The following is a 27665-nucleotide window of genomic DNA, read 5'->3' on the forward strand; positions in this document are numbered from 1 at the left end:
ATGGCCGATGTGATGCATTACCAATACATGGTTGTTACATTCTGTGAATGTATATGCTGCACAGTGCTGACTCAATTATTTTTAAAATGCAGCTCAGTTTTGAATCATCAGTACTGTATAATGTTTACAAGCCTTATATTAAAAGCAACACCCAAAGCAATTGGATTAAATTGACCATTATCTACTGGCTAATTCAATGATCAATTTGCAGGAAAGAAATTGGAATTCTCCGCTTGGTTGAACTGTACAAATTTAACGAAACATCAATGTGAAACTGCAGGAACATTAAAGAATGCCATAAAACTGTGCAAGGGAAGTAATTGAAACTTGAGCACCGTACAAACGGGACAGTACAAAATTCACTAATTTCACAAATTACTCAGTATTTGTAGGTTGCTGCCAGCTAACAACACATTCATTGACAAACAATTTAGCACACCGAGAAGTTCCATCGGGACATCTGGCAGAGCTGTTAAGTCATTTCTGCAGCAATTACGTGTGATTGGTTCTATGACAGCAGCTAGTTTTTCTGTCATTTGTTTGCTTTATTGAGTCACTTAGGACTCACTCTCAGGGACTTATTTTTGTTTTTTTGGAAGAGTCCGCAGACCATCAAAAATGACGGGTGGGACCCAGATACAGATGTCCCAGATACTATTTCCAACAAATCCAATTTCTGCTGCTGGGACCTGGACGTGATTCATATAGGAGGGAAAACTTAAACTCAGCAGGGTCATTTGAATTTAGTGCTGAGTTCAACAGATTCCATTTTCACTGTGGCAAGGGCCTTAACCTGCAGAGTGGGAGTCACAAATTGCTGGATTAGATGTAACACAGTGGTTATGGTCTGCTTCAGTGTCGTGATCAGGTTTTGGGGTTTTTTCTTAAATAAAAATATCCTGCTCTTTAAACATGAAAATGAAAAAAAGCTGAAGCTGGTAGTGAGAGCTAAAAAAAAACACCCCTTTTCTGGACTGCTTGGATTGACAGGCCAACCTGGTGTACTTTAGAAAGGAAAAAATGCATTTCAATAGAGGTCTTTGTTGACATTTCACCAAGGGCTACTATGTATTGATAAATGCTTAGTTGCAGTTTCAAAAGACACAATTATCTTCACAGGAGATGGAGTTCACAGTTTAATTGGCAGGCTAATAAAGGAATACTGCCGTCGACTTGGCTACTGAATAGAAGTCTGGCTATTTTTATAACAAATTAATCACTTGGGGAGATTTCAAAGTGTTAAATGGATTTTTTGACCCTTGGCACCAGGGTTTGATTCACATGTGAAGGTTTTTTGAATGCGAGTTTATTTTCACTATCAAGTGTTGAAGAGTGAGAGTTATAGTAATAATCTAATAATAATAATATTTTATTGTCACAAGCTAAATTTCCCTTTAGTGTCCAAAATTGCCCTTAGTGTTGGGTGGAGTTACTGGGTTATGGGGATAGGGTGGAAGTGTGGACCTTGGGTAGGGTGCTCTTTCCAAGAGCCGGTGCAGACTCGATGGGCTGAATGGCCTCCTTCTGCACTGTAAATTCTATGATTCTATGACAGCCAGTGTGTGTGGTGGTCCATGATGGGAATGCAGCAGGTTACAGAGCAAAGATTATCAAAGAGGACCCAAGCGTAGGCAGTGAAGTTATTGCTTGCCAGCGTCACAAAGGTTCCAGCATGGAGGTAATGATCATGAGGGCAGAGGGTGTGTGTCTTGTGCCGAAGTGTGAAGGATTGGCATTTGCCACTGAGGGTGCTCTTCTGGTGCAACAGGGTGCCCTTCTGGCGCTCAGGTTCCCAACCCCAAAGGGGCCCCCTTCCCTCAAGCAGACAGGTAGGCTGCCTAATTTTACTCAGTGGCCTCCCGGGTAGTGAAACGCCCATGCGCCATTGGTAAACTATCAGCAGTAGGAAGAGGCCATCAATATATTACATATGGGCCTCAATTTGCCAGAATGGGTGGGCCTGCCCTGCTACTGGTAACATTCCAGTGGCAGGGAATAACATTCCAGCAGTGCTGACATTATTGATGATGCACTTATTCTGATAGTGCTAGAGAACAGAATTTTCAGCTGGTATAACTAAGCTAAAGATGATTCATCGTTATCTTTTTGTGTTAATTCAATCCCTCAAACTTATGAACTCAGTAATTTCTCAATGACATTTTCCTCCTCCTCCAGGAGTTCATCAACATTTAGTCAAAACAGATAATCTTATTTCTCTGAAACTGGTTTACTGTGAAAAATATATATTCATCTGTGTTTTCTCTCTCTCTTTCTTCTGGCCTGCAACTTTTAATCTGCAGGGAGAGAACCAGAGAGCATCTGAGAACCTGAGAAGGTAAGTAAGTGATTTTTATTTTTATTACCTTTTCAAATTGTGTGTGGGGGGGTGGGGGGAACTGAAGTGACATCACAGTAAAGCTGTGACCTGATTGGCTGATTGGGAATCTACACTAAATTTAAAAATTAAGCATTGTTAAACTAATTAAACATAATTACGTAATTATAATTGAGAGGGGTATCTAAGCCAGAGATTGGCGAGTACTGTATTTAGCTTTCACATTTATAGTAGAAATCTAGTGCTAGAAAACATATAGTTAATAGTAACTTTTTTTTCAAAAAAATTTAAATTTTATTTACTAATTAATTGATGCAATGTCAATTAGAGGGGTGCAGTGCTCTGACTGTGAGATGTGGCAGGTCCGGGAGGCTTCCAGCGTCCCGGATGGCTTCATCTGCAGAAAGTACACCCAACTAGAGCTCCTCACAGACCGCATGGTTTGGTTGGAGCAGCAGTTGGATGCACTTAGGAGCATGCAGGTGGCAGAAAGCGTCACAGATAGCAGTTATATAAATGTGGTCACACCCAAGGTGCAGGCAGAGAAATGGGTGACCACCAGAAGGGGCAGGCAGTCGGTGCAGGAATCCCCTGTGGTTGTCCCCCTCTCGAACAGGTGTACCCCTTTGGATATTGTCAGGGGGGATAGCCTATCAGGTGAAAACAGCATCAGTCAGAGCAGTGGCACCACGGCTGGCTCTGATGTTCAGCAGGGAGGGTCAAAGCGCAGAAAAAACAATAGTCATAGGGGACTCTATAGTCAGGGGCACAGATAGGCACTTCTGTGGATATGAAAGAGACTCCAGGATGGTATGTTGCCTCGCTGGTGCCAGGGTCCAGGATGTTTCCGAACGGGTAGGGGGCACCCTGAAGGGGGAGGGCAAACAGGCAGAGGTCGTTGTACATATTGGTACTAACGACATAGGCAGGAAGGGGCATGAGGTCCTGCAGCAGGAGTTCAGGGAGCTCGGCAGAAAGCTAAAAGACAGAACCTCTAGGGTTATAATCTCGGGATTACTCCCTGTGCCACGTGCCAATGAGGCTAGAAATAGGAAGATAGAGCAGCTAAACATGTGGCTAAGCAGCTGGTATAGGAGGGAGGGTTTCCGTTATCTGGACCACTGGGAGCTCTTCCGGGGCAGGTGTGACCTGCATAAGAAGGACGGGTTGCATCTAAACTGGAGGCGTATAAATATCCTGGCCGCGAGGTTTGCTAGTGTCACACGGGAGGGTTTAAACTAGTATGGCAGGGGAGTGGGTACCGGAGCAATAGTTCAGAAGGTGAAAGCATTGAGGGAGAACTAGGGATTGGGCCAGTATGGCTCTAAGGAAGAGCAGACAGGGAGATGTTGCTGAAAACAACGGGTCTGGTGGCCTGAAGTGCATGTTTTAATGAAAGTATTATGGGTAAGGCAGATGAACTTAGAGCTTGGATTAATACTTGGAACTATGATGTTGTTGCCATTACAGAGACCTGGTTGAGGGAAGGACAGGATTGGCAGCTAAACGTTCCAGGATTTAGATGTTTCAGGTGGGATAGAGGGGGATGTAAAAGGGGTGGCGGAGTTGCGCTACTGGTTAGGGAAAATATCACAGCTGTACTACGGGAGGACACCTCAGAGGGCAGTGAGGCTATATGGGTAGAGATCAGGAATAAGAAGGGTGCAGTCACAATGTTGGGGGTTTATGACAGGCCTCCCAACAGCCAGCGGGAGATAGAGGAGCAGATAGGTAGACAGATTTTGGAAACGAGTAAAAACAACAGGGTTGTTGTGATGGGAGACTTCAACTTCCCCAACATTAACTGGGACTCACTTAGTGCTAGGGGCCTGGACGGGGCAGAGGTTGTAAGGAGCATCCAGGAGGGCTTCTCAAAACAATATGTAGACAGTCCAACTAGGGAAGGGACTGTACTGGACCTGGTATTGGGGAATGAGGTGGTAGAAGTTTCAGTAGGGGAGCATTTCGGGAACAGTGACCACAATTCAGTAAGTTTTAAAGCTGGTGGACAAGGATAAGAGTGGTCCTAGGGTGAATGTGCTAAACTGGGGGAAGCTAATTATAACAATATTAGGCGGGAACTGAAGAACCTAGATTGGGGAAGGATGTTTGAAGGTAAATCAACATCTGACATGTGGGAGGCTTTCAAATGTCAGTTGAAAGGAATTCAGGACCGGCATGTTCCTGTGCGGAAGAAGGATAAATACGGCAAATTTCGGCAACCTTGGATAACGAGAGATATTGTAGGCCGAGTCAAAAAGAAAAAGGAGGCATTTGTCAGGGCTAGAAGGCTGGGAACAGACAAAGCCTGTGTGGAATATAAGGAAAGTAGGAAGGAACTTAAGCAAGGAGTCAGGAAGGCTAGAAGAGGTCACGAAAAGTGATTGGCAAATAGGGTTAAGGAAAATCCCAAGGATTTTTACACATACATAAAAAGCAAGAGGGTAGCCAGGGAAAGGATTGGCCCACTGAAGGATCGGCAAGGAAATCTATGTGTGGAACCAGAGGAAATGGGCGAGGTACTAAATGAATACTTTGCATCAGTATTCACCAAAGAGAAGGATTTGGTGGATGTTGAGTCTGGAGAAGGGCGTATAGATAGCCTGGGTCACATTGAGATCCAAAAAGACGAGGCGTTGGGCGTCTTGAAAAATATTACGGTAGATAAGTCCCCAGGGCCGGATGGGATCTACCCCAGAATACTGAAGGAGGCTAGAGAAGAAATTGCTGAGGCCTTGACAGAAATCTTTGGATCCTCACTGTCTTCAGGTGATGTCCCGGAGGACTGGAGAATAGCCAATGTTGTTCCTTTGTTTAAGAAGGGTAGCAAGGATAATCCAGGGAACTACAGGCATGAGCCTTACGTCAGTGGTAGGGAAATTACTGGAGGTAATTCTTCGAGACAGGATCTACTCCCATTTGGAAGCAAATGGGACATATTAGTGAGAGGCAGCATGGTTTTGTGAAGGAGAGGTCGTGTCTCACCAACATGATAAGAGTTTTTCGAAGAGGTCACAAAGATGATTGATGCAGGTAGGGCAGTGGATGTTGTCCATATGGACTTCAGTGAGGCCTTTGACAAGGTTCCTCATGGTAGACTGGTACAAAAGGTGAAGTCACACGGTATCAGGGGTGAGCTGGCAAGGTGGATACAGAACTGGCTAGGTCATAGAATGCAGAGAGTAGCAATGGAAGAGTGCTTTTCTAATTGGAGGGCTGTGACTAGTGGTGTTCCGCAGGGCTCAGTGCTGGGACCGTTGCTGTTCGTAGTATACATAAATGATTTGGAGGAAAATGTAATTGGTCGGATTAGTAAATTTGCAGACGACACAAAGGTTGGTGGAATTGCGGATAGCGATGAGGACTGTCAAGAGGATACAGCAGGATTTAGATCATTTGGAGACTTGGGCGGAGAGATGGCAGATGGGAGTTTAATCTGGACAAATGTGAGGTAATGCATTTTGGAAGGTCTAATGCAGGTAGGGAGTATACAGTGAATGGTAAAACCCTCAAGAGTATTGAAAGTCAGAGAGATCTAGGTGTACAGGTCCACAGGTCACTGAAAGGGGCAACGCAGGTGGAGAAGGTAGTCAAGAAGGCATACAGCATGCTTGCCTTCATTGGCCGGGGGCATTGAGTATAAGAATTGGCAAGTCATGTTGCAGCTGTATAGAACCTTAGTTAGGCCACACTTGGGAGTATAGTGTTCAATTCTGGTCGCCACACTACCAGAAGGATGTGGAGGCTTTAGAGAGGGTGCAGAAGAGATTTACCAGGATGTTGCCTGGTATGGAGGGCATTAGCCAAGAGGAGCGGTTGAATAAACTCGATTTGTTCTCACTGGAATGACGGAGGTTGAGGGGTGACCTGTTAGAGGTCTACAAAATTATGAGGGGCATAGACAGAGTGGATAGTCAGAGGCTTTTCCCAAGGGTAGAGGGTCAATTACTAGGGGGCATAGGTTTAAGGTGCGAGGCGCAAGGTTTAGAGGAGATGTACGAGACAAGTTTTTTTTTTAACACAGAGGGTAGTGGGTGCCTGGAACTCGCTGCTGGAGGTGGTGATGGAAGCAGGGGCGATAGTGACATTTAAGGGGCATCTTGACAAATACATGAATAGGATGGGAATAGATGGATACGGACCCAGGAAGTGTAGAAGATTTTAGTTTAGACGGGCAGCATGGTCGGCACGGGCTTGGAGGGCCGAAGGGCCTGTTCCTGTGCTGTACTTTTCTTTGTTCTTTGTTAAGTGATTGTAAAAGTTTTGAGAACATCCATTATATCTCAATTTGTAGGAAGTAGTAGAAGTAGTAAGTGAAATGAAGATGCACTACCATATTTTAAAACTGACCATGATCTGGAAATGTACAAGTACTTGGCAATCTGCAAACCTTTCTGAACGAATTACAATCAGCTATTTAACATTTCCCACAAAAAATACCTAATCAGTAGCCTTAACGAGTGTTTAGCAGCTAAATTTCTTTGTGCTTCAACTCCGAATGAATACAATGGAAACTAGCTACCGTAAAAACATTTTAACAAATACATACTTGACTTTCTTGTGTAGCGATATCCAGTCCATTTGAACTTGATAACTGTTTTCTTTTCTCCATCAACAATATTTTACTTGCATCTTCTTCTAGCTTATTAAAAAAGCTATCCTCTTCTGCTGTAGCATGCAAGGATTTGGGCTCCTGGGGACAAGAATACAGTAGTCAGCCCAAGGCGAACAGGAAAGGCATGTTGAAGATATGCTCATCCTTAACCAAGTTGTTATAAAACTCATTTCATTGAGTTTGTCAAGTTTGAAAAGCTTGGATACTTCATAGAAGCATACAGCCCATCTTCTTGGGAATTGAATCTTTGAAAGAGCAGTACAATTCCACTGCCTTGCTCTTTCCCTTCAAAGAGGTTGCTGACATTGTGGCTGAGAAGTCCCTGTGATATCATTCCTTTCAAGTATATATCCAATTCCTTTTTCAAAGGTATTACCGAACCCGTTTCCACCACCAAGCAGTGCATCCCAGATCATTACTCACTGCATACAAAAAGACTCGTCTCCTTCTAGTTTTTTTTACCAATCACCTCAAACTTTGCCCACCACTTTGTTCAAATTTATTTTAAAATTACATTTCAAATTCCAGGCATTATAAAACAGTTGAATTATAAAAGAGACGTAAATTTCTTCATGTTTAAAAAAAAGATTATTTGCACCAACAAAACTAAGTTGCATACCTCAGATTTTTTGTTTGTCGGGTCTAGAGATAGAAAATGAAAGTTAATATGGTGTATCATAAGAAAACATGGCAATACATTTCATGTACTAAATTGTGTCTAATAAATCTGTGATTGAAAATGGCACAAACTGTACACCAGCATGTTTTAAAGTCCCATTCTGATTTCTGCGAAATTGATTTTTTACATTGGAAAGATGAATATGCTGCATTTTCAAGCATCTATCAGGATTAGTTTTAATAAGTTTTTTTTTTTTTTAAATCAAAATTGCCTCTTGATTCAAAAGTTATACACTTGAGATTCAGGATTGCCCAACAATTATAATAATGGCTATATTGACTGTCAGTTATTATCTGGATCACTGCAAGAGGCATCAAATGGAAATAACATTTTCTATTCATCTTGATAATCTTGCACTTTAGGAAGGAAAGGTGGAGAATTACAGTATTCATATATGAGACAAATTTAACTCGTCATTTACCACTATTCTTTCTGTTGGTTGAACCAGTAATGTGCTATTCTTCCTATACCAGTGTATTTGCAGCACAGAAAAAGGCCATTCAGCCAAGAAGTCCATGTTGTTGTTTATGTTCCATTCAAGCTCTTCCCACCTTCTTCATCTAACCCCCAACAGGCTATTCTATTCTTTCTCCCATGTATGTTTATCCAGCTTCTCTTAATTGCATATATGAAGAGGCCCAAGTATCTCTTCAAACCATCACCTGCACTGTGTGATGCCCAAAGAAAAGAAATAAAAACAAATTGTCCGAGAAAACATGCTTGCAATGAGTGGACAAGTTCCTGGGCTATGAAGGAAATACACAGATTTCAAGTGAGGGTAAATAGGTATATATTAATTAAATCAGAAAATTATAACATAACGGAATATAAAAATGGGGAAATTTTGCTAGTTATGTAAGACATCTAGGGAATGGGAGCACAGTATGATATCAGAGGTGCAAGAAGGATGCCAGCTATTACTCACTAACAGGTATTGCCTGGGTTATGGACAGGCAGGGGTTAATTTAAACAGCCCTGATTTCTCCTGACTACCCATCGGTAATCAGAAAGGTGTTTTTGATTTTTGAATTTCTCTCTTCAGTATTTTCTCCAGTCCTTAAATTTGGAGTGTTCCAATCCTCTTATGAATAACTTGCAGACCAAACTCAAGAAAAGAGGATTGGTTTATTTCACACAGACAAAATGCAGGAGGTGGGTTTCGCAACTGATGTACCGTCAATTACCACGAGACGAGAATGGTGAAACAATCGAGGCTTTATTGCACAAGATGTTGTGCCTCCAGCAGCTGGAACCAGAATGGGAGCAGCGCAGGGGAGCATACACTTTTATACGCCACCTGCTGGGAGGAGCCAGCAGACTGGGATTTACAGTGGTACCTGTAATACAGTGGCAGTACCGTAATACATGCAATGTGTTACCAGTGGTGTTTACCACATTCACCCCCTGTTTAAAAAAAAGTCCGTCGGGGTGAAGAAAACATTACAGATTGACTCTGTGGGGGGCTCTGACCCTCCGCCGCAATCGCCGCAATCCTGGTGGTGGTGCACGTGCCGATGTGGTCACCTGCGACTCTGGGAGCGTGTTGTCCTCTCCTTCATCATCCCTTAGTGGATCCAGCTGGGGTGGGGGCTGCGGTGAGGTTCGCTGGTGGGAGGGTGGGTGCTGCAGGGGTGAACGAGGCAACCGGGGGGGGGGGGGGTAATCAGGTCGGGGGTTGTGGGTGGGGACCCAGCGGATGCCAGGTCCCGGAGGGAGACTGTGTCCTGTTGCCTGTCGGGGTGTGCCACGTAGGCGTACTGTGGGTTTGCATGGAGGAGGTGGATTTTTCAACCAAGGGATCCGATTTATGGCTCCGCACATGCTTCCGGAGGACGGGTCCAGGAACTGGCAGCCACGTTGGGAGCGAGACCCCGGAGGTGGACTTCCTAGGGAAGGCAAACACACGTTCGTGAGGGGTACTCATTAGTAGCGGTGCACAGGAGCGACCGGATGGAGTGGAGCGCGTCGGGGAGGACCTCCTGCACAGAAATCACCCGGTCTCCCGCTGGCAGGAGGTCCTCCCTGACGCGCTCCACTCCATCCGGTCGCTCCTGTGTAGGTGGGCGCATCCAGGATGAGGGGAAAAACTTGAGGGCTCACCCGTGAGTAGAGGACTTGGAGCTTCTGTGGGTCCGAGTTCTTCCGTGGCTGCTCTGAGGAGCCTTCAAAGCAGGCCAGCCAGTGCTCGAAGGCGGACGTGGCATTGGCTGCGTGAGGGGTCAGCTCCAGACGATCAGGCTTGATTAAGATTTTCATCTTGTAAAATCTTGTGCAATAAATTGATGTGCTGTCAATTACCACGAGACGAGAATGGTGAAACAATTGGGGCTTTATTGCACAAGATGTTGTGCCTCCTGCAGCTGGAACCAGAATGGGAGCAGCGCAGGACAGCATACATGTTTATACGCCGCCTGCTGGGAGGAGCCAGCAGGCTGGGATTTACTGTGGTACCTGTAATACAGAGGCAGTACCGTAATACATGCAATGTGTTACCAGCGGTGTTTACCACAGCAACATGCACCCTTTGTACACTCATGATAAAAGATGGAAAGGGCAAGACAATTAATAAAATATGAGTGATGGGTTTACATTAGTCCAAAGTAAAAATCAAAATCTAATGGCCACTCCTTCATAGGGTAGTTGGCTGCCTGTTGCAGGGTGGTCTATCTTTTCAGAATTGAGGACTTCAACAATGGGAAATAAGAATTGAATTAGTCTTGAAGGTGCAAGTTCCAATGCTCCAGTAGTTCACAGTCTAGATGAGGGTCAGGCAATTGCAAACCTGGGCATGGGTTTTTCTGCTGCTACCTGTGAGATGATAAATGGTAGACCTACACAGGGTCCTGTTTCACATCGGAGGTCAAACAGTGACTGAAAGAGCCAACAGTGTATTAAGCAAAGTAATTCGGACTGCTCAAGGAACAGGGAGGTTTTGGCTTGATTAACAAAGCTCTTGGTTGAAACTCTGTTTTGGAGCAGGTCGGGCCATTAACATCACATTGGAGATTAGGAGTCACAAACAGCTACCTTTGTCCATAGCTGCCTGGGACAGGCATCTCATCTGCTAAACAATTGTGTTGGCTTGGCTGAAGGTTTAGAAGATGCAAACGGTGTTTCATTCCAGGAGGTGTGAGCCCGCTTTCAAACTGCTCAGAAACTTCTAGAACCCAGCATGTGACCAGCTGCAGCCATTTTATCAGCCCAGCAACTGTCCATTTTGAAAAGCAGAGAAAACAAATAATTTTATAATGTAACCAGGTTGTCAGGATAGACATATTTTTCTTCCCGTCTTCTCTCCGGGACACCTGCAACATGTATTTTCTCTACAGGCGGCATGTAACATTTCCCTCTGACTGATTTCGAACTCTTCTCTCTCCAAACCTCAAGTCACCCCCAATATAATTCCACCATACAGATTTTTAAGTATTCCTCAGCTTAAATAGATCCCTTTCAGTTTTCCAGAAGTGCTATCTGTTATTCTGTTGATCTGAATAACTTAAATTTAATATTGCAAGTGTTCATTAAGTCCTAGACAGGGAAATAAACAGAAATAAACCAATAGCAAGTAACTGCCCCCTTCCCAACTACATTTAGAAATAAGTTTAAAAGGTTCTTTGCCTGAGTTCTGCAGCTTTGTGGAACATCCATTTTTTTGCCCCTACATTGAAGTTCTCATGAATCCTTTCGCCCTGTTACAGAAATAGATAAATAACCCTTGTTTAAAATGCTTGTCACGGCTTTAAAAATTGCTTTACTGCCCATTGTGTTGCAGCATTTTGTACATTTTATTTTGACCTTTAGGATTCAGTGTTACTGCCTTAAATTGAAAAATAAATTATTTATTAATTTAATGCTTGCAAAAAAGGATCAACTTGCATTTTATTTCTTACAAAACAAACCAATGATTCACTACTTCCTTGTCCCATCTGAAAACAACCTCACTACTGACCTATTGCAGCAGAGGTCTGTTCATCCGTCAATACGGGTTAAAGGGATATGGGGAACAGGTAAGGAGGTGGATTTGAGACCAGGAAGAGATCAGTCACGATCTGATTGAATGGCGGAGCAGGCTCGAAGGGTTGAATTGTCTACTTCTGCTCCTAATTCCCATGTTCCTATCCTGGACCTGACTCATATTCCCAACCCAGAAGTGAGGTTGGCAGTTTTCCCTTCAGTGAGGTTGCTGACATTGTGGCTGAGAAGTTCCACATTTGATCCTTAAATCTGCTCACACTTGTGTGTTGTTGCTTCCAGAAGTGGTGGAAATCTGGTTCACTGCAGTGAAACGTGAACATATAGGAGGAATTCCTGATGTTACGATCAAACGTCACATTTAAACCCAAAGTTTACCAGCTATATCTACAGCAACATCAATTACGTAAAAATACTTTCTTTGAAAGACAGGGGTGCACATGGGACACAAATTTATGAAGGATGTTCAGCGAACAGAAATTTGGGAACCTTTTACACACACTGGAGCTTTGCAAAATCGGGTGACAAAGTAGGCGACTTTTGTAAAACACTAAGAACATAAAGGAAAAAGAAACATTAGGAAAATACTTAACTGGAAAGGAAAAACAAATTATAGCAAAGCTCACTGGAAACTGAATTAAGAGGGGGCCATCACAGTATCTGGGGAATGAAGGCATCAGCTGAGCAGTGCTCAAAGCTGTTTTTATTGGCCCATCAGGAACTCCTCCTCACCTCAATCCAGAAAATTTGGATACCCCAAACCAATACTCAATCTCATCACTTTGTACAATATTTCATTATAATTCAAATTCCAAACAAAGTTTTACCGAGAACACAAAAATAAAATTGTAGAAGTTGATAACTATCCACTAAAACCAACTAACGCAAAGAGAACAGTGCAGGATCAGCCAATTGAAAATGCAATCATTTATTAAATCTGCAACAAAGTCATATTTAAGAAATCTACTTTTGTCAGCCAGATCTCACTCATCATCTGGTCAGCTTTTATGGATGCCAGCACAGCCTTGCACAATGAGCAATTTGTCGAGGGAGTTTTTAAAAACATGTTATTTAAATATTGCAACACACAGTTCATGGAACTCCAGTTTTTGTCATCCAAATTACCCAACTTAAAATCAATTGCGTGAAGTCTGGCATCCAATGATCTGAACTTGAGGTCTCTCCAAATGAGGACAACACAAAGCTTATAATATCCACCATAAATCCCATTTCCTCACCACTGATTTCATCTCCTTTCTTGTACTCCAGCTGAAGCACACAGCTCACAACTTCACCATTCTATTTAACCTCAAACTGAACTGACTCCAAATCCTCTCTATCACTAAGACTGCCTACTTACACCTCTAATATTTCTCATCTCAGCCTACCTGCTGTTGAAACCCTCATCGATGCTTTTGGTCCTCCAGACTTGACTACACTAAATTCTGATTATATTTTAAAGATTGTAGGAACCAAGTAAGGAGGTGGAATTATAATTTTAAAAAACAATTTGAGTACCCAATTATTTTTTCCAATTAAGGGGCAATTTAGCATGTCCAATCCACCTACACATCTTTGGGTTGTGGGGGTGAGACCACGCAGACACGGGGAGAATGTTCAAACTCCACACGGACACTGACCCGGGGCTGGGATCGAACCCGGGTCCCTGGCACCGTGAGGAAGCAGTGCTAACCACTGTGCCACCGTGCCACCCAAGGAGGTGGGATTAGACCAGTTGGCTCATGGCACAGTTCAGCAAATGATCTCTTTTTGTGCTGTCATGTTTCATATTATGTAAAAACTAGCTGTAATATTTTTAAATGGGAGAAACGTTCCTGTGTATGAACATCAGATTTTCTTTCTGCAAAAACTACACATTTCAAAATAAAATTGAACACCAACATAACCCCAATACTACCTGTACTTCCATCAGTTTGAAAATCTTTTAATGAAACGGTGGCTGGTTTATCTTTTCCCTGAAGGTGTTTTCTTTTTTCTTTTCTACTTGGCCCTTTTGTTTTGAGAGAAGTATTATCAGCAGAACACTGCAAAAAATTAGAAAAGTGATTTTGAATTTAAATCTGAAAGTTTAATATTAATGTACATTCAAAACTGTAATTTCATTAAAATGTCTGGAATCTGTAATTGTTTTTAAGAATGTTTGAAAAGGGCTTTTAAGAATTTGCATGAATTGTAAGTCTTGCATTACACTTAGAAAGGCAAGAGTAAAGCAGAATGAGGAAATTGTGCACTTGGATTGGTAAATTGCAAACGTCACTTTAGCATTTAAGAAACGATGGAGAGGGCAGCATGGTGGCGCAGTGGGTTAGCCCTGCAGCCTCACGGCGTCGAGGTCCCAGGTTCGATCCCGCTTCTCTGGGTCACTGTCCGTGTGGAGTTTGCACTTTCTCCCCGTGTTTGCGTGGATTTCGCTCCCACAACACAAAGATGTGCAGGGTAGATGGATTGGCCATGCTAAATTGCCCCATAATTGGAAAAAATTAATTGGGTACTCTAAATTTTTTAAAAAAGAAATCATGGAGAGCTTGGTATCTTCCAGCCCTGTTAATTAACTTCTAGTAATTTCCGACAACTGATACAATCAATGGGGACAGCGTGAGTGGGTACTTGGATAAATAGAAACTGCGACGACCTCGGACCCGAAAGTAGTACAGGAAGGAACATTTCTAATTTCTTTAAAATGTCGATGGAATCTATAATTGCTTTTAAGGATGCTTGAAAAGGACTTTTACGAGTTTGCATCAATTGTAAAGGGATAAATTGTAATTTGAGATAAGAAATAATGCTCCATGTGACCTGGCAAGCCTTGACCTGGAAGCAGCAGGAAGTTAAGATACGAAAAGATGTGTGGCCAGTCACAGAAGACAGACAAAGAAGCTCCTGCTATAAAGGACAAAGGAGAGCTACTAGTAGAATATTTGGAGGGTGAAGGCAATCAACACATAGATGTAGACACAAAGGAAAAGCAAACAGAGAAAGAAAGGCACAGACTTTGTGTGAGAAGCCAGCAAAGCCCCGGGCAAAGGTTAGTTTTCTGTTTAGCAGTAAGAAGAAAAATAGGATTCCAGAAATTCTTGGGGAAATGATGTGCAAGCCAGAAAAAAGGTACTGAATCCTAAAAGGTGGTGCAAATATCTCAGACGTGTGAAAGAACTGACAGTTTGTATCAGAGGGCCAGATCGTGACTGGGATGTTCTTGGTTGGTAGGTCAAAAAGAATTCTGGAAGAGCAAAGCAAGGACTATCTTGAGCAGAGGGAGGGCGGGTTTGTAGAAGTTTGCCTTTTTAATGATAATCATATCCATGAAAAACATATGAAAGCTTACGATACAACTTACGACCTACCCTGTGTGAACAAACAGAATATGGCAAACTGCGTAGCTAGGTAATGCTGAAGGGGATTTCTTGTGGTTGTCTAAGACATATCTTTGATATATTTAAAGTGAAATTGATGTTCCTATTTTAAGTATCATTTTATTCATATTAATTTGTATTGGTTCTGATTCATGTTAAAGTAAATGTTATAAAAATGAAAATGTGAGTCATTTCTTCTTTTGAGGGTGCTTTGGTAAACTTGGTCATTTTGATTATCGTTCCTCCACAGGAATCATAAGAGTTGATTAAACAAAAAGATTAACATGGATCTCTGATGTATAGGTCACGTCATACTAATCAATCAGAATTTAAGGAAGTCGTGAGCATGCTGGAAAATTGAGTGCTTGTAGATTCAAAGCAGGCACTGCAAAATAAATTATTAGCAAACTAAAAACACATGAAATTGGAAGCAATCTTGTGACTAGAGTTGGGAGAGAAAAAAAAGAAGTAAAAGTAAACAAGCTGACGGGCGCATAACAAGTGGTGTTCCTGAATGATATTGAAGCCTTAGTTTTCCATGATATACATCACTTATCTGAAGAAAGCAACAGAGTTGCATACCCAGTTTTGAGTGTGATATTACTATTAGGGTGCAGAGTACATTGTGAGCATAAATGAAGTGGCAAAACTATGGCAGTGAAATCAATATGCAGAAGTCTGGATCATCCACTTTTGACCAGAGAAAGACAAATTGGAATATTTTATTAATGCTGAAGGAGTAATAACTGTGGAGAAACAAAAGGGTTTTGGTATTTACATAAACTAATTACTGAAGGCTAATGGACAGGTACAAAGCAATAACTCAAAAAGGCTAATAGAATGAAGGCATTTATCCCAAGGAAATTGGAATACAAAAATGAGGGAGTGATGCTTTACTTGTACAGTGAGCCTTGGTCAGTCTTCAGCTGAATTACAGTGTTCAGTTTTGTGCACCACCCCTCAGGAACTACTAACCTTGGATGACGTTGTGGTATAGATCAGCTATGACCTAACTGATTGGAGGAACCAGGCTCAAGATGCCACATGGCCTACGCCTGTTCTTATGTTCCTGAAGCCAAATTAAAATGGTCATATAACTTTGTTCATTGTATTCATGATGTATCGACTCTTAAAATTCATATTAAAGTTGAGATGTGCAAACTAATAATGTAAGGAATAAGCAGATGATCAACTACTTAGAAAATGCAGCAAAAAACAGCAATGATTCCAGGACAAAGTAAAACATGCCTTGTTCTTTGGTGGGTGAGGGAACTATATCAATTAGAATGCATTCTTAGATATTATTTTGTAGTTAATAATGTGCACAAAAAAGCCAAGATTTATTCTTAAATCGATTCACTGTTTTGACAAACTAATTGATTATGAAAATCAAATCCTTTGTGACTAGTTTATTTCTTTCTGCACCATATAAATTATAAAATCAGAATGCTAAAGTGCTGAAGCTAATAATGAGCACAGCATGAAAGAACTTATTTGACTGGATAAACTGGGATGAGAAACAAAGCAAGAGTGAGTCTGAACATATATGGGCATGTTCACAATTGGATTTATTCTCAAATAGACCAAGCACCATCCAGAAAATTGAAATTGTACGGAGACATTTTTGATAACTTTTTGTTTCAGGGGTGCAACTATTTCTATTGCAGATAAAATAAGGGGCATCTGTATCCACACAGGATACTTTTTATGGAACAGTGTATCTATGTCAATTATCACAATTCGAATCTTGTACTACAACAATTTAAAAAAAACAATTAACTTTATTTTTCAGGTGCCAGATATTTACGTACACTCTTATGCTCCTCATATTCCAACTTGCTAATCAGTAAAGCTTTTTGGAGATCTGCTTCATATAATTCACTCGTCAGCTATTCACAAAACAATAAAAAAAACATACAATGTTTAGTGAAACTTTATAATTGGTTCCAGAAATACTGCGGTTACAACAGTCTGTATTAAATGGTCTCTGCAGTTTTAAATGATTAAGTATTTTCAAAATCCTCATAACCTACGAAATGGCAGTCTATACTCTTTTAGTATTGGACATTTTTGATTCATCTGCAGGATGTGAGTGCCTCTGGCAAGGCCAGCATTTATTGCCCATCCTGGTTGATCTTCAGAAGATGGTGGTGAGCTGCCTTCTTGAACTATTGCAGTCCCAAAGGTGTAGGTACACCTAGAGTGTTGTTAGGGAGGGAAATCCAGGATTTGGACCTAGCGACAGTGAAGAATCGGCGATATATTACCAAGTCATTTGGTAAATGACTTGATGGGGAACCTCCAGGTTTTGATGTTCCTAGGTATCTGCTGCCCTTGTCCTTCTAGATTGAAGTGGTAGTAAACTTGTGCTTTGTAGATGGTGGACAGGCCTTGGGAGTTGGTGAGTTACCCTCCGCAGAATATCTAGCCTTTGATATGTTCTGGCAGCCACAGTATTTATATGGCTAGTCCATTTCAGTTTCTAGTTATGAGTTTGGAAGTGCTGCCCAAGAAACCTTGGTGAATTCCTGCAGTGCCTTGGTGAGTTCCTGTTAGTTGGTGGTGGAAGGTGTAGAAATCAAGCAGATTGCTTTGCCCTGGATAATGTCGAGCTTGAGTGTTGTTGGAGCTGCACTCATCCAGGTCAGTGGAGAGTATTCCATTACACTCCTGACTTGTGCCTTGTAGATGGTGGACAGGCTTGGGGGAGTCAGGAGGGGGGTTACTCGCTGCAAGATTCCTAGCCTTTGACCTGCTCTGTTAGTCATTATATTTACATGGCTAGTCCAGTTCAGTTTCTGGTCAATGATAACCCCCCAGGATGTTGATAGCGGGGGATTCAGAGGTGGTAATGATATTGAACGTCAGATCCTCCCTTGTAGAAGATGGTCATTGCCTGGCACTTGAGTGGCGCAAATGTTATTTGCAACTTGTCAGCCCAAGCCTAGATATTGTCCAGGTCTTGCTGCATTTGGACATGGACTGCTTCAGTACCTTAGGAGTCGCAGAGGGTGCTGAACATTGTGCAGTCATCAGCGAATATCTTCGCTTCTGACCGTATGATGGAAGGAAGGTCATTGATGAAGCATCTGAAGATGGTTGGGCCTAGGACACTACCCTGAGGAACTCCTGCAGTGATGTCCTGGAGCTGAGATGATCGACGTCCAAACACCACAACCATCTTCCTTCGTGCCAGGTATGACTCCAACCAGCGGAGGGTTCCCCACTACCTGCCCTGCTCAGTCTCGTTATCAAGGGCTGTCACTCTCACCTGGCTTTCAGCACTTTTGTCCATGTTTGAACCAAGGCTATAATGAGGTCAGGAGCAGAGTGACCGTGGCAGAAATCAAACTGAGCGTCCGCGGGCAGGTTATGCTCATTAAGTATCATTTGGTGGCACTGTTGGTGATCCTTTCTGTCACTTCACTGCTGACAGGAAGTAGACTGATGGGGCGGTAATTGGCTGGGCTGGATTTGTCCTATTTCTTGTCTACAGGACAATTTTCCACACTGCCAGGTCGATGCTAGGGTTATAGCTGTACTGGGGGAGCTTGGCGAGGGGCACAGCAGCAGTAAAGTTAAGAAAAATAATATGAAAAGGTTTATTATAAATGACTAAAACATAATTAATTACTACAACATTCAATTTCAGAATATTTTAAGTATTTTATTTCCATCAAGAGTTCTTACCTGTTCGTCCTTTTCTCTCCACTGCTCCCACTTCTCACCCTCTACTACTGGTAGACTCTGACTGTTCAGGAATTGCTCTGACTGCAAAGGTCCAGTATTCACACTGGGAGCAGCAACAGAACAGGACTTTGAAATATTTTTTCCAAAGGCTAGACTTCTTAGCTTTAAAAAGAAAAAGATACAAAACATAATCAAAACATATATTTTTGTACCAAAGTCAAGATTGATTCTGATGGCAAACCATTTGATGATATAATCATTTTGCAGTTTTCTGGTTTGTCCCAAATTCATATTTGAATGCTTTACAGTCACTGGCTAAATTCAGGCCGTTTGCAAACTCAAGCATTGGACACAGTAATTTCCACTTTTGAAGGGGAGAGAAGATGGGGGGAAAAAAGCACAAAACAATCAAATTTTTCAATTTTAATTCAACAATTCATCCTTATTCTCAATAAAATTATTTTCACCTAGTCTCAAAGCAATAAGATTGTATACTTTTGAAAAACTAATTATTTGGTTTCGAATTCAGACAATTGTTGCAACAGAGAATACAATACTGATAAAGAAATAGTATTTAGTTGTTAAACCAGTCCCTGAAGTTTCAGCATTTTTTAAACTTTAAATCACGTCAATAAATTTGAACATGGCTAAAAAACAGTTAAACATTTGATCAGTGAAGAGACCCGAAACTTGATTCCTACCTACATTAACAATATACACAATACAATGGAATTACATAGATTACATAGAACATACAGTGCAGAAGGAGGCCATTCGGCCCATCGAGTCTGCACCGACCCACATTAATCCCTCACTTCCACCCTATCCCCGCAACCCAATAACCCCTCCCAACCCTTATGGACACTACGGGCAATTTTTAGCATGGCCAATCCACCTAACCTGCACGTCTTTGGACTGTGGGAGGAAACCGGAGCACCCGGAGGAAACCCACGCAGACACGGGGAGAATGTGCAGACTCCGCACAGACAGTGACCCAGCGGGGAATCGAACCTGGGACCCTGGCGCTGTGAAGCCACAGTGCTATCCACTTGTGCTACCGTGCTGCCCAATGATAGCGGGCATTATTTACTATCAAGTTAAAACTGCCCTCAGTAAAAGTAATTTTTATTAATCTTACATAAAATCTGCACCAAATGAAACTTCCCCCAATTCTTTCACACTATATTGATAATACCCCACTATAAGTCATACCACCTTGCAACTTGAGATCTCCACTGGAGCCTTTGAGGTCCTAACTAATGAGCAAAGATTTTTCGTATATTGCTCTTGATTATTTTGGCAAATACCTTAAATCAGTATCCTCTGGTTCCTGACCCTTCTGCCAACAGAAACAATTTCCCTTCATCTATTAAAATTAGATTCTTCATGATTCTGAACAGTTCTATCAAATCACCTTTCAACCTTCTCTTAGGGTAACAATCCAGCTTCTCCAATCTATCAAGTAACTGAAGTCCCTTACCCCAGAAACCACTCATAAATCTTGTATGTACCCTTTCTAAGAGCCTTCGCATCCTTCCTAAAATGTGATGCACAGAATTGGCCATAGTACTCCAGTTGAGGATGAACAGCGTTTTACAAAAGGATCATCCTTGTTTATGCTTCTATTTTATAAAACCCAGGATTCCATTTGCTCCTTTCAGTCTTTGTGAAGCTACCCTGCCACCTTCAATGATTTAAACACATATATCCTCAGATTTCTATTCCTGCACTACATTAGAATTATAGTCTTTATTTTATACTGCCTCTCTCCATTTTTCCTACCAAAATGTATCACACATCTGCATTAAATTTCACCTGCCACGTAGCCATCCATTGCACCAGTCTATGCCGTCCTGAAGACTATCCTCCTCACAGTTCGTAATACTTTGAACTTTTGTGTCTTCTAAATTTTTTTTTAATTGTGCGCTTTAGAAGATATTGATACAATATTGAGGAAAGATATTAGTACAGATGGTGTGCAATCTGCCTGGGTCGAGTTAAGAAACACTAAGGGGTAAAAAAACATTCGTTGGGGTGCTATACAGACCACCAAACTGCAGTGGTAATGTTGGAAATAGCATTCGACGGGCAATCAGAGATGCATGTGCTAAAGAAACATCAGTGGTTATGGTGACTTTAATTTGCATATAGATTGGGTGACTCAAATCAGTCACAGTGCAAAAGAGAAGGGATTTCTGGAGTTTATACGGGAGGATTTCTGGACCAGTATGTTGAGGAACCAACAAGGGAACAGGCCATCGTGGACTGGGTGTTGTGCAAGGAGAAAGGATTAGATTGTAATCTAGTTGAGAGAGAACCCATTGGGTTGAGTGACCATAATATGCTAAAATTCTTTATCACCGTCAATAGTGAGGTAGTTGATTCTGAGACCAAGGTCCTGAACCTGAATAAAGGTAACTATCATGGTATGAGGCATGAGCTGGCAATGACGGACTGGAAAACATTACTGAAAGGAAGAACAGCGGACAGGCAATGGCAGGCATTCAAAGAACGGATAGATGAACTCCAAAAGTTGTCTATTCCTATTTGGCGCAAGAGTTGAAAGGGAACTGCAGCCAAACCGTGGTTTACAAGTTAAATTAGAGATAGTATTAGATTCAAAGGGGCATACAAATTAGCTAGAAAAAGCAATAGGTCTGAGGATTGGGAATGGTTTCAAATTCAGCAAAGGCAGACCAAGGAATTGATTAAGAAGGGGAAAATACAATTTGAAAACACAATTTAAAAACGGACTGTAATATGCAAAGAGAAAAATGTTGACAAAACTAATGTAGGCCCCTTACAGTCAGAAACGGGGGAATTCATAAAAGGGAACAAAGAAATGGCTGAGGAACTAAATTTGTACTTTACAAGACATGAAAAATGTACCAGAAGTTCTGAGAAACACAAGTTTTAGTGAGGAGCTGAAGGAAATTAGTATTAGTAAAGAATTTTTTTTTTAGCCACCTCAACAACATTATCCTCATCAACCCTCCCTGTTACATCATCAAGAACGCAAACAAGGTTTGCCTTTAACAAATTTGCACCGAGTTTCCTTAATTGATCCACACTTTCCCCAGTAACTGTTAATTTTGTCCTAAGATTAGCATTTTTAAAAGCTTTCATGCCATCGAGATTAAACTGATTCGCCTGTAAATTGCTGGCCTTAACCTGTGAAAAAATTGTGAAACTTTTATTCTTTCTGTATCTTTTATCCGTTTTGTATGAGATGAATGGTTAATTTTAGAGGAAACATTGGCTCTATTAGCACTGTTGCTTCACAGTGCCAGGGTCCCAGGTTCGATGTCCGGTTTGGGTCACTGTGCGGAGTCTGCACGTTCCCAGTGTCTTTCCTCCGGGTGCTCTGGTTTCCTCCCACAAGTCCCAAAAGACGTGCTGTTAGGTAATTTGGACATTCTGAATTCTCCCTCTGTGAATCCGAACAGGTGCTGGAGTGTGGCGACTAGGGGATTTTCATGATTACATTAACACTGCAACGAAGTTAAGTATATCCTATTCAGGTTGTGACCACAGGTGTGGTCATGATTGATGAGTTGCTGTAAGTATTGACAGGTAAAATTACAAGTTCAAAGCACAATGGCATCATCAGGACATGGGAAAAAGCTCTGGTTACAGAGGATAAAAAGCATTAGATTTGAAGAAGCATGTTGCATAATTCCAAGGAAACATGGGGAGAGAGAAAGCATCATGAACCACAAAAATCAGGGGAATCAAGAACCATCTAAATGAGGATACTGATTGCTTTCTTCAGTTAACTCTAACGTTGTTGCTTGATAAATTATCCTGATAACCACGGCATCAAGAGCGTCCTTGTTCAAATTTATTGTCTGGTCTCTGAGCCTCTTACACCTAGCACCATTTTAAACAGGGTAAAATTCTCCATGCTCTGGCATCACTCCATAGCCAATGATAAACAGATGATGGATACTACCTCTGAAATTTCACCTTTATTCCCCTCAGTATCCTCAGATGCATCTGATTTGGTCCTTGTGACTTATTAACTTTAAACAAAGCCAATCTATTACCTCTTCTTCATCAATTTTAACCCACCCAGTAGTTCTGGACATAACACATTCTCAGGCTCATCCTCAGTTTCTGTTAAGGAATCTACGAGGGGTGATATCATGTGTTTGGTTTGTGAAAATGAGCTGAGAAAGCATTGAATTGGTACCAATATGGGACAGTCACATTTCTTTGTTGTTTAATGGTTAGTGGGATATGTGGAATGTTATGTCGTTGATTTTCTCATGTTTGTTACTGTTGACTGTTTAATAAACAAAAGATTCTCAACTGCTTTGTCTTTCACTTCATCTTTGGCAACACCTTCCTCATTGGTAAAGACATATACAAAGTACTCATTTAGTATTGCAGCCAAGCCTCAACCCCCATGTATAAAGCACCACTCCTGTTAGCACCCGTTCACTATTTATATGCCTATAAAATGTTAATTAGTTATCAAGGTTAAGGATACACAGGTGGAGGACTTTGATTGATTCAGTACCTTAAGCACATTTCAAGGACGACTGCTGGGACACTGGGTGTAGGGTAGGGAGGAGGCAGCATATAGCAAGCTGCATTCTGTAAATACATTTAGTACTATATAAAAAGACCAGCATCTGGTTTTGTACTTGGTTTGGAGTGAGTTCATGTTGAAGACTTTTAGATTCCCTTTTTTTTAAATAAATGTTTTTATTCTCCATTTTCACATTTTCCTTCAAAATTTATACCCCACCAACAGGCAACAAATGGTAACAAATACAAAGTCAATACCCTTAACATCAACAACTATCCCATCCTCCCACCACCCCACCCAACTGTCAATATATGCCTCAAATAAAACAAACCCTTCCACGGTGGGAAAAAAAACAAAAGCGAAAAAGAAAAAGGAGTCCGGAATCGCCCATGGCCACCATTAACCGATAGAGTCCCCCCCCCCCCCCCCCCCCCCACACCCACCCACCCAAGACAACACTCAATACCATCCAACCTCCAAAAGAGTACCGTAAATGACATCAAGAGTTGTAAACCCCCACTCCCCAACTCCTCCCCCTCCACTTCCTCTTGTAAAACTCCTCCCCCCAACCTGTTCCTTCCCCCCAACTTACACCCCGGCTAGACAACTCGGACCCTTGCCAGGATCTGATGGCCGCAGCCCCTCCCCCCACCTCACTCCCGTTCACTGGCCGGCTTAAACCACAAACCCTGCATATCTACCTACACCCCAAAGAGCCCTCATTCCGACTGAAAGTCCCATTTCTTCCCTTGTCCAAATATACATAACGTTGGCTCCTATAGCCCATACACCAGCACGCAGTGAAACAAAAAATAAACAAACACAGTCATGAGGGGTCCATGACCATTTCTCAATTCTGCCACAGTCCTTCTGCCTTCGCAAACTCCTCCGCTGCTTCTGCCGTCCCTAAATAAAAGTCCTTGAACTTGTAGTCACCCTCAGCTTCGCTGGATATACAATGCCGCACTGCACCCTGCTAACGTACAGTGGCCTCTTCCCCCGGTTGAAGGCAGCCCGCCTCCTCGCCGGCTCCACCGTAAAGTCCTGGTATACACGTATACCAGCTCCAGCCCACTGCACCACCCGCTTCTGCTTAGCCCAGCACAGGACCTTCTCCTTTACACTGTACGTACGGAAGCACAGAGTCACTACTCTTGGCGGCTCACTCGCTTTGGTACAGGCCTCCACGACCGATGAGCCCGATCCAGTTCATATCGGGAGGGATCCTCCCCCTCCCCCAATAGTTTCGCCAACATCGCGGCAAAATACTCAAGTCGGCCTCGGTCCTTCAACTCCTTCAGGCAGCCCCACAATCCTCAAATTCTGTCGCCTGGATCTGTTTTCCAGGTCTTCCATTTTGCCTCGCAGATCCTTGTTGATCTCCATCACCTTCCGCATCTCCTTCCCCATCGAGGCAAGTTTACCACTGTGCTGCAGTACTGTCTCTTCCACTTCCTTCAGCGCCTCCCCTTGCTCCCGCACCTCCGCCACTGCCGTCCTCACCGGGGTAATCGCCTCCTCCACCAGCACTTTCAAAATCACCCCCATCTCCTTCCTCATTGCCTCCATATGTTTCGGAAACTGCCTTTCAAATTCCACGGCCATCACCTTAGTTATTTCTTCAGCCGTAAACAATGCGAGATTCCCTTTTTTTGATAGCTCCTAGTCTCTGCTCTCTTTTTGCTTTATATTTTTTTTCACTTCCCCTCTGTACTTCATATTTACCCTGGTTCTTACTTGTATTATCTCCCTAACATAGGCACCTTATCTAACTTCTTTCATTAAGTTGGGAGTTCTGGTTTTGTCATTCGACTTGGTAATCAATCTATCTTCTTCAGCTACTTGCCTGCCAATTTTTCATTCCAATTTGAGTGTGCTTGATATCATTAAAGTTGTCCCTCCCCCAATTAGTTATTTTTTTCCACTGGATTACTCCTTGCCTTTCCATTTCTAAGCTAAATCTTGTGATATTATGATCACTGGCTCCTGAATATTCCCCTATTGATACTTGATCCACTTGATGCGCCTCACTCCTCAGAGTCACATTCAGCAATGCCTCCTTCCTCGCAGATTGGAACACATTGCTCTAGATTATCCTGAACTCACATTATAAACTCTTCCTCTCCTGCCTTTACACTATAAGAACACTTGTGATAATTAAAGTCCCCCATTATAACTATTCTATAATGTGGAGATGCCGGTGTTGGACTGGGGTGAGCACAGTAAGAAGTTCTTCTTCCGTAAGAATACCTCTTCATTCACCTGAGGAAGGAGCAGCGCTCCGAAAGCTAGTGATAACGAAACAAACCTGTTGGACTTTAACCTGGTGTATAACTATTCTATAGGTTTTGAACCTCTTTGTAATTTCCTTGCAAACATGTTCTTTTATATATTTCCCACTAGTTGAATGACCTTTAGAATACACTCAATAGTGCATTAATACCTGTTACAACCATGTGAGAAGGGCTGAACAGCTTCCCTCTTTGTTCTCTCCTCGTTTGACAGCAACCCTTTTTTTGTTTGTTTGAAAAGGATATACTTTCCAAATCAGTGAATACTTAACTGCTTACACACTGCAATTATAAAAGAACCAATAAGACAATTTATTAAAATAATCACCAAAACATTTTTGGGAATGATCTACGGAAGGAGTATTTTGTGACAGGTGATTTGAAAGAGTTACTGTTGTTGTGTTACGGGTTTGTTTGGGGTCTCAAATTATCAGATCTTGAGATTTGTATGTTTAAACATAAACCATTTATTGTTCATATAATAATAATCTTTATGTCACAAGTAGGCTTACATCAACACTGCAATGAAGTTACTGTGAAACGCCCCTAGTCGTCACACTCCGGCACCTGTTCAGGTACACTGAGGGAGAATTCAGAACGTCAAAATTACCTAACAGCACGTCTTTCGGGACTTGTGGGAGGAAACTGGAGCACCCGGAGGAAACCCACGCAGACACAGAGAGAACACGCAGACTTTGCATAGACAGTGACACAAGCTGGGAATTGAACCTGGCACCCTGGCGCTGTGAAACAACAGTACTATCCACTGTGCTACCATGCCGCCCATCTTTAACCATGTACTGTTAATGACATGCTTGGTGCTGCTACCAATGGTTAGCAAAATGTTCTCGGAGTCTAACACCATGTGACTCTATACACTACATCGTCATGTAGGCACATCATTCAAAAATCTGGTATGTTCATTGTCTCTAATGCTATGGAAAAGTGTGGCACTCAGGTAATAAATTACTCCTCCAAATTTGCTCCAGCAACACAAGTATAGGAATGCAACAATCACTTGCCTTGGAAATGATCATATTAATTACAAATATGCATTTTGCTTCAGCACACTAATAAATATTTTGCGAAATGACACAATTTTAACAAGTGAAAATTCAAATTGGACAATTATAATTCTGCATTTATTCTACACAATAATCAAAGTATTTTATGAGGTGGTTTTTGGGAGGGACAGTGTAATGGGAGGACCAAGGCATCAAGGGGTGAGTGTGTTTTGACCTTCCAAATACAAAGTTAGGGAATTTCTCCCCCACAGTAAGGTTTTCAATATTATCATTCTGGTGCCAGGGGTCTTCTTTGTTTATTCGTTTGCGGGATGTGTGCATCATGGCTAGGCCAACATTTATTGCCCATCTCTGATTGCCCTGGTGGTATGCCATCTTCTTGAATGGTTTGCAGTACATGCAGTATAGGCATACCCATAATGCTGATAGGGAAGGAGTTCTAAGTTGATGATCCAGCAACAGTGAAGGAACAGCGATACAGTGCTCAGTCAGGATAGTGTTTGGAACTTGCAGTTTGATGTTCCCATGCATCTACAGCCCTCGTCCGTTCAAGTGGAGGTGGTAACGGGTTTGGAAAGTGATGTCAAAGGAGACTTAGTGAGTCTTGTAGATGGTACACACTGCGAACACTCTGCTTGGGTCGTGGGAGTGAATGTTTAAGGTGGTGGATGGGTGCCAATCAAGAAGGCTGCATTGCCCTGGATAGTGTTGCGCTTCTTGACTGTTGTTGGAGCTGCACTCATGCAGGTAGTGGGGATTATTTCATCACACTCCTAAAATGTGCTTGGGAGATAGTGGACAGGATACTGGAGTCAGGAGGGTAGTTACTCTCTGCAAAATTCCCATCCTCTGACTGGCTTTTATAGCCACAATACTTATATGGCTGGTCCAGTTCAGTTGTTCGTTAATAATAATTCTCAGCGTGTGCGTTTCACCCAGTTTCACATCATGGCCAGGACCAAGCAGACAGCGCGCAAATCAACTGGAGGCAAAGCTCCTCGCAAACAGCTGGCTACCAAAGCGGCCCGCAAGAGCGCTCCAGCCACGGGCGGAGTGAAGAAGCCCCATCGCTACAGACCCAGCACTGTGGCTCTGAGGGAGATCCGCCGCTACCAGAAATCCACCGAGCTGCTGATCCGCAAACCGCCCT

At 42.3% G+C, this 27665-nt stretch overlaps 1 protein-coding gene across 4 annotated transcripts in view; it reads right to left on the reverse strand.

The window, feature by feature from the left end:
• Positions 1–27665, reverse strand: part of gkap1 (G kinase anchoring protein 1) — a 100157-nt gene that overhangs the window by 62210 nt on the left and 10282 nt on the right. The window contains exons 2-6 of one of the 4 annotated variants that reach the window (XM_072516666.1): positions 18666–18827; positions 16787–16864; positions 13529–13646; positions 7570–7592; positions 6885–7028 (exon numbers count right to left, since the gene is read on the reverse strand). In XM_072516666.1, the coding sequence (XP_072372767.1) occupies positions 6885–7028; positions 7570–7592; positions 13529–13646; positions 16787–16864; positions 18666–18827 (525 nt within the window). Of the gene's footprint in view, positions 1–6884; positions 7029–7569; positions 7593–13519; positions 13647–16786; positions 16865–18665; positions 18828–27665 lie in introns of all 4 variants that reach the window. The other 3 variants (XM_072516665.1, XM_072516668.1, XM_072516667.1) reach the window with 3 other exon arrangements.

The sequence above is a fragment of the Scyliorhinus torazame genome, chromosome 9 (assembly GCF_047496885.1).
Source record: "Scyliorhinus torazame isolate Kashiwa2021f chromosome 9, sScyTor2.1, whole genome shotgun sequence".
In the NCBI taxonomy this organism is placed as follows: Eukaryota; Metazoa; Chordata; class Chondrichthyes; order Carcharhiniformes; family Scyliorhinidae; genus Scyliorhinus; species Scyliorhinus torazame.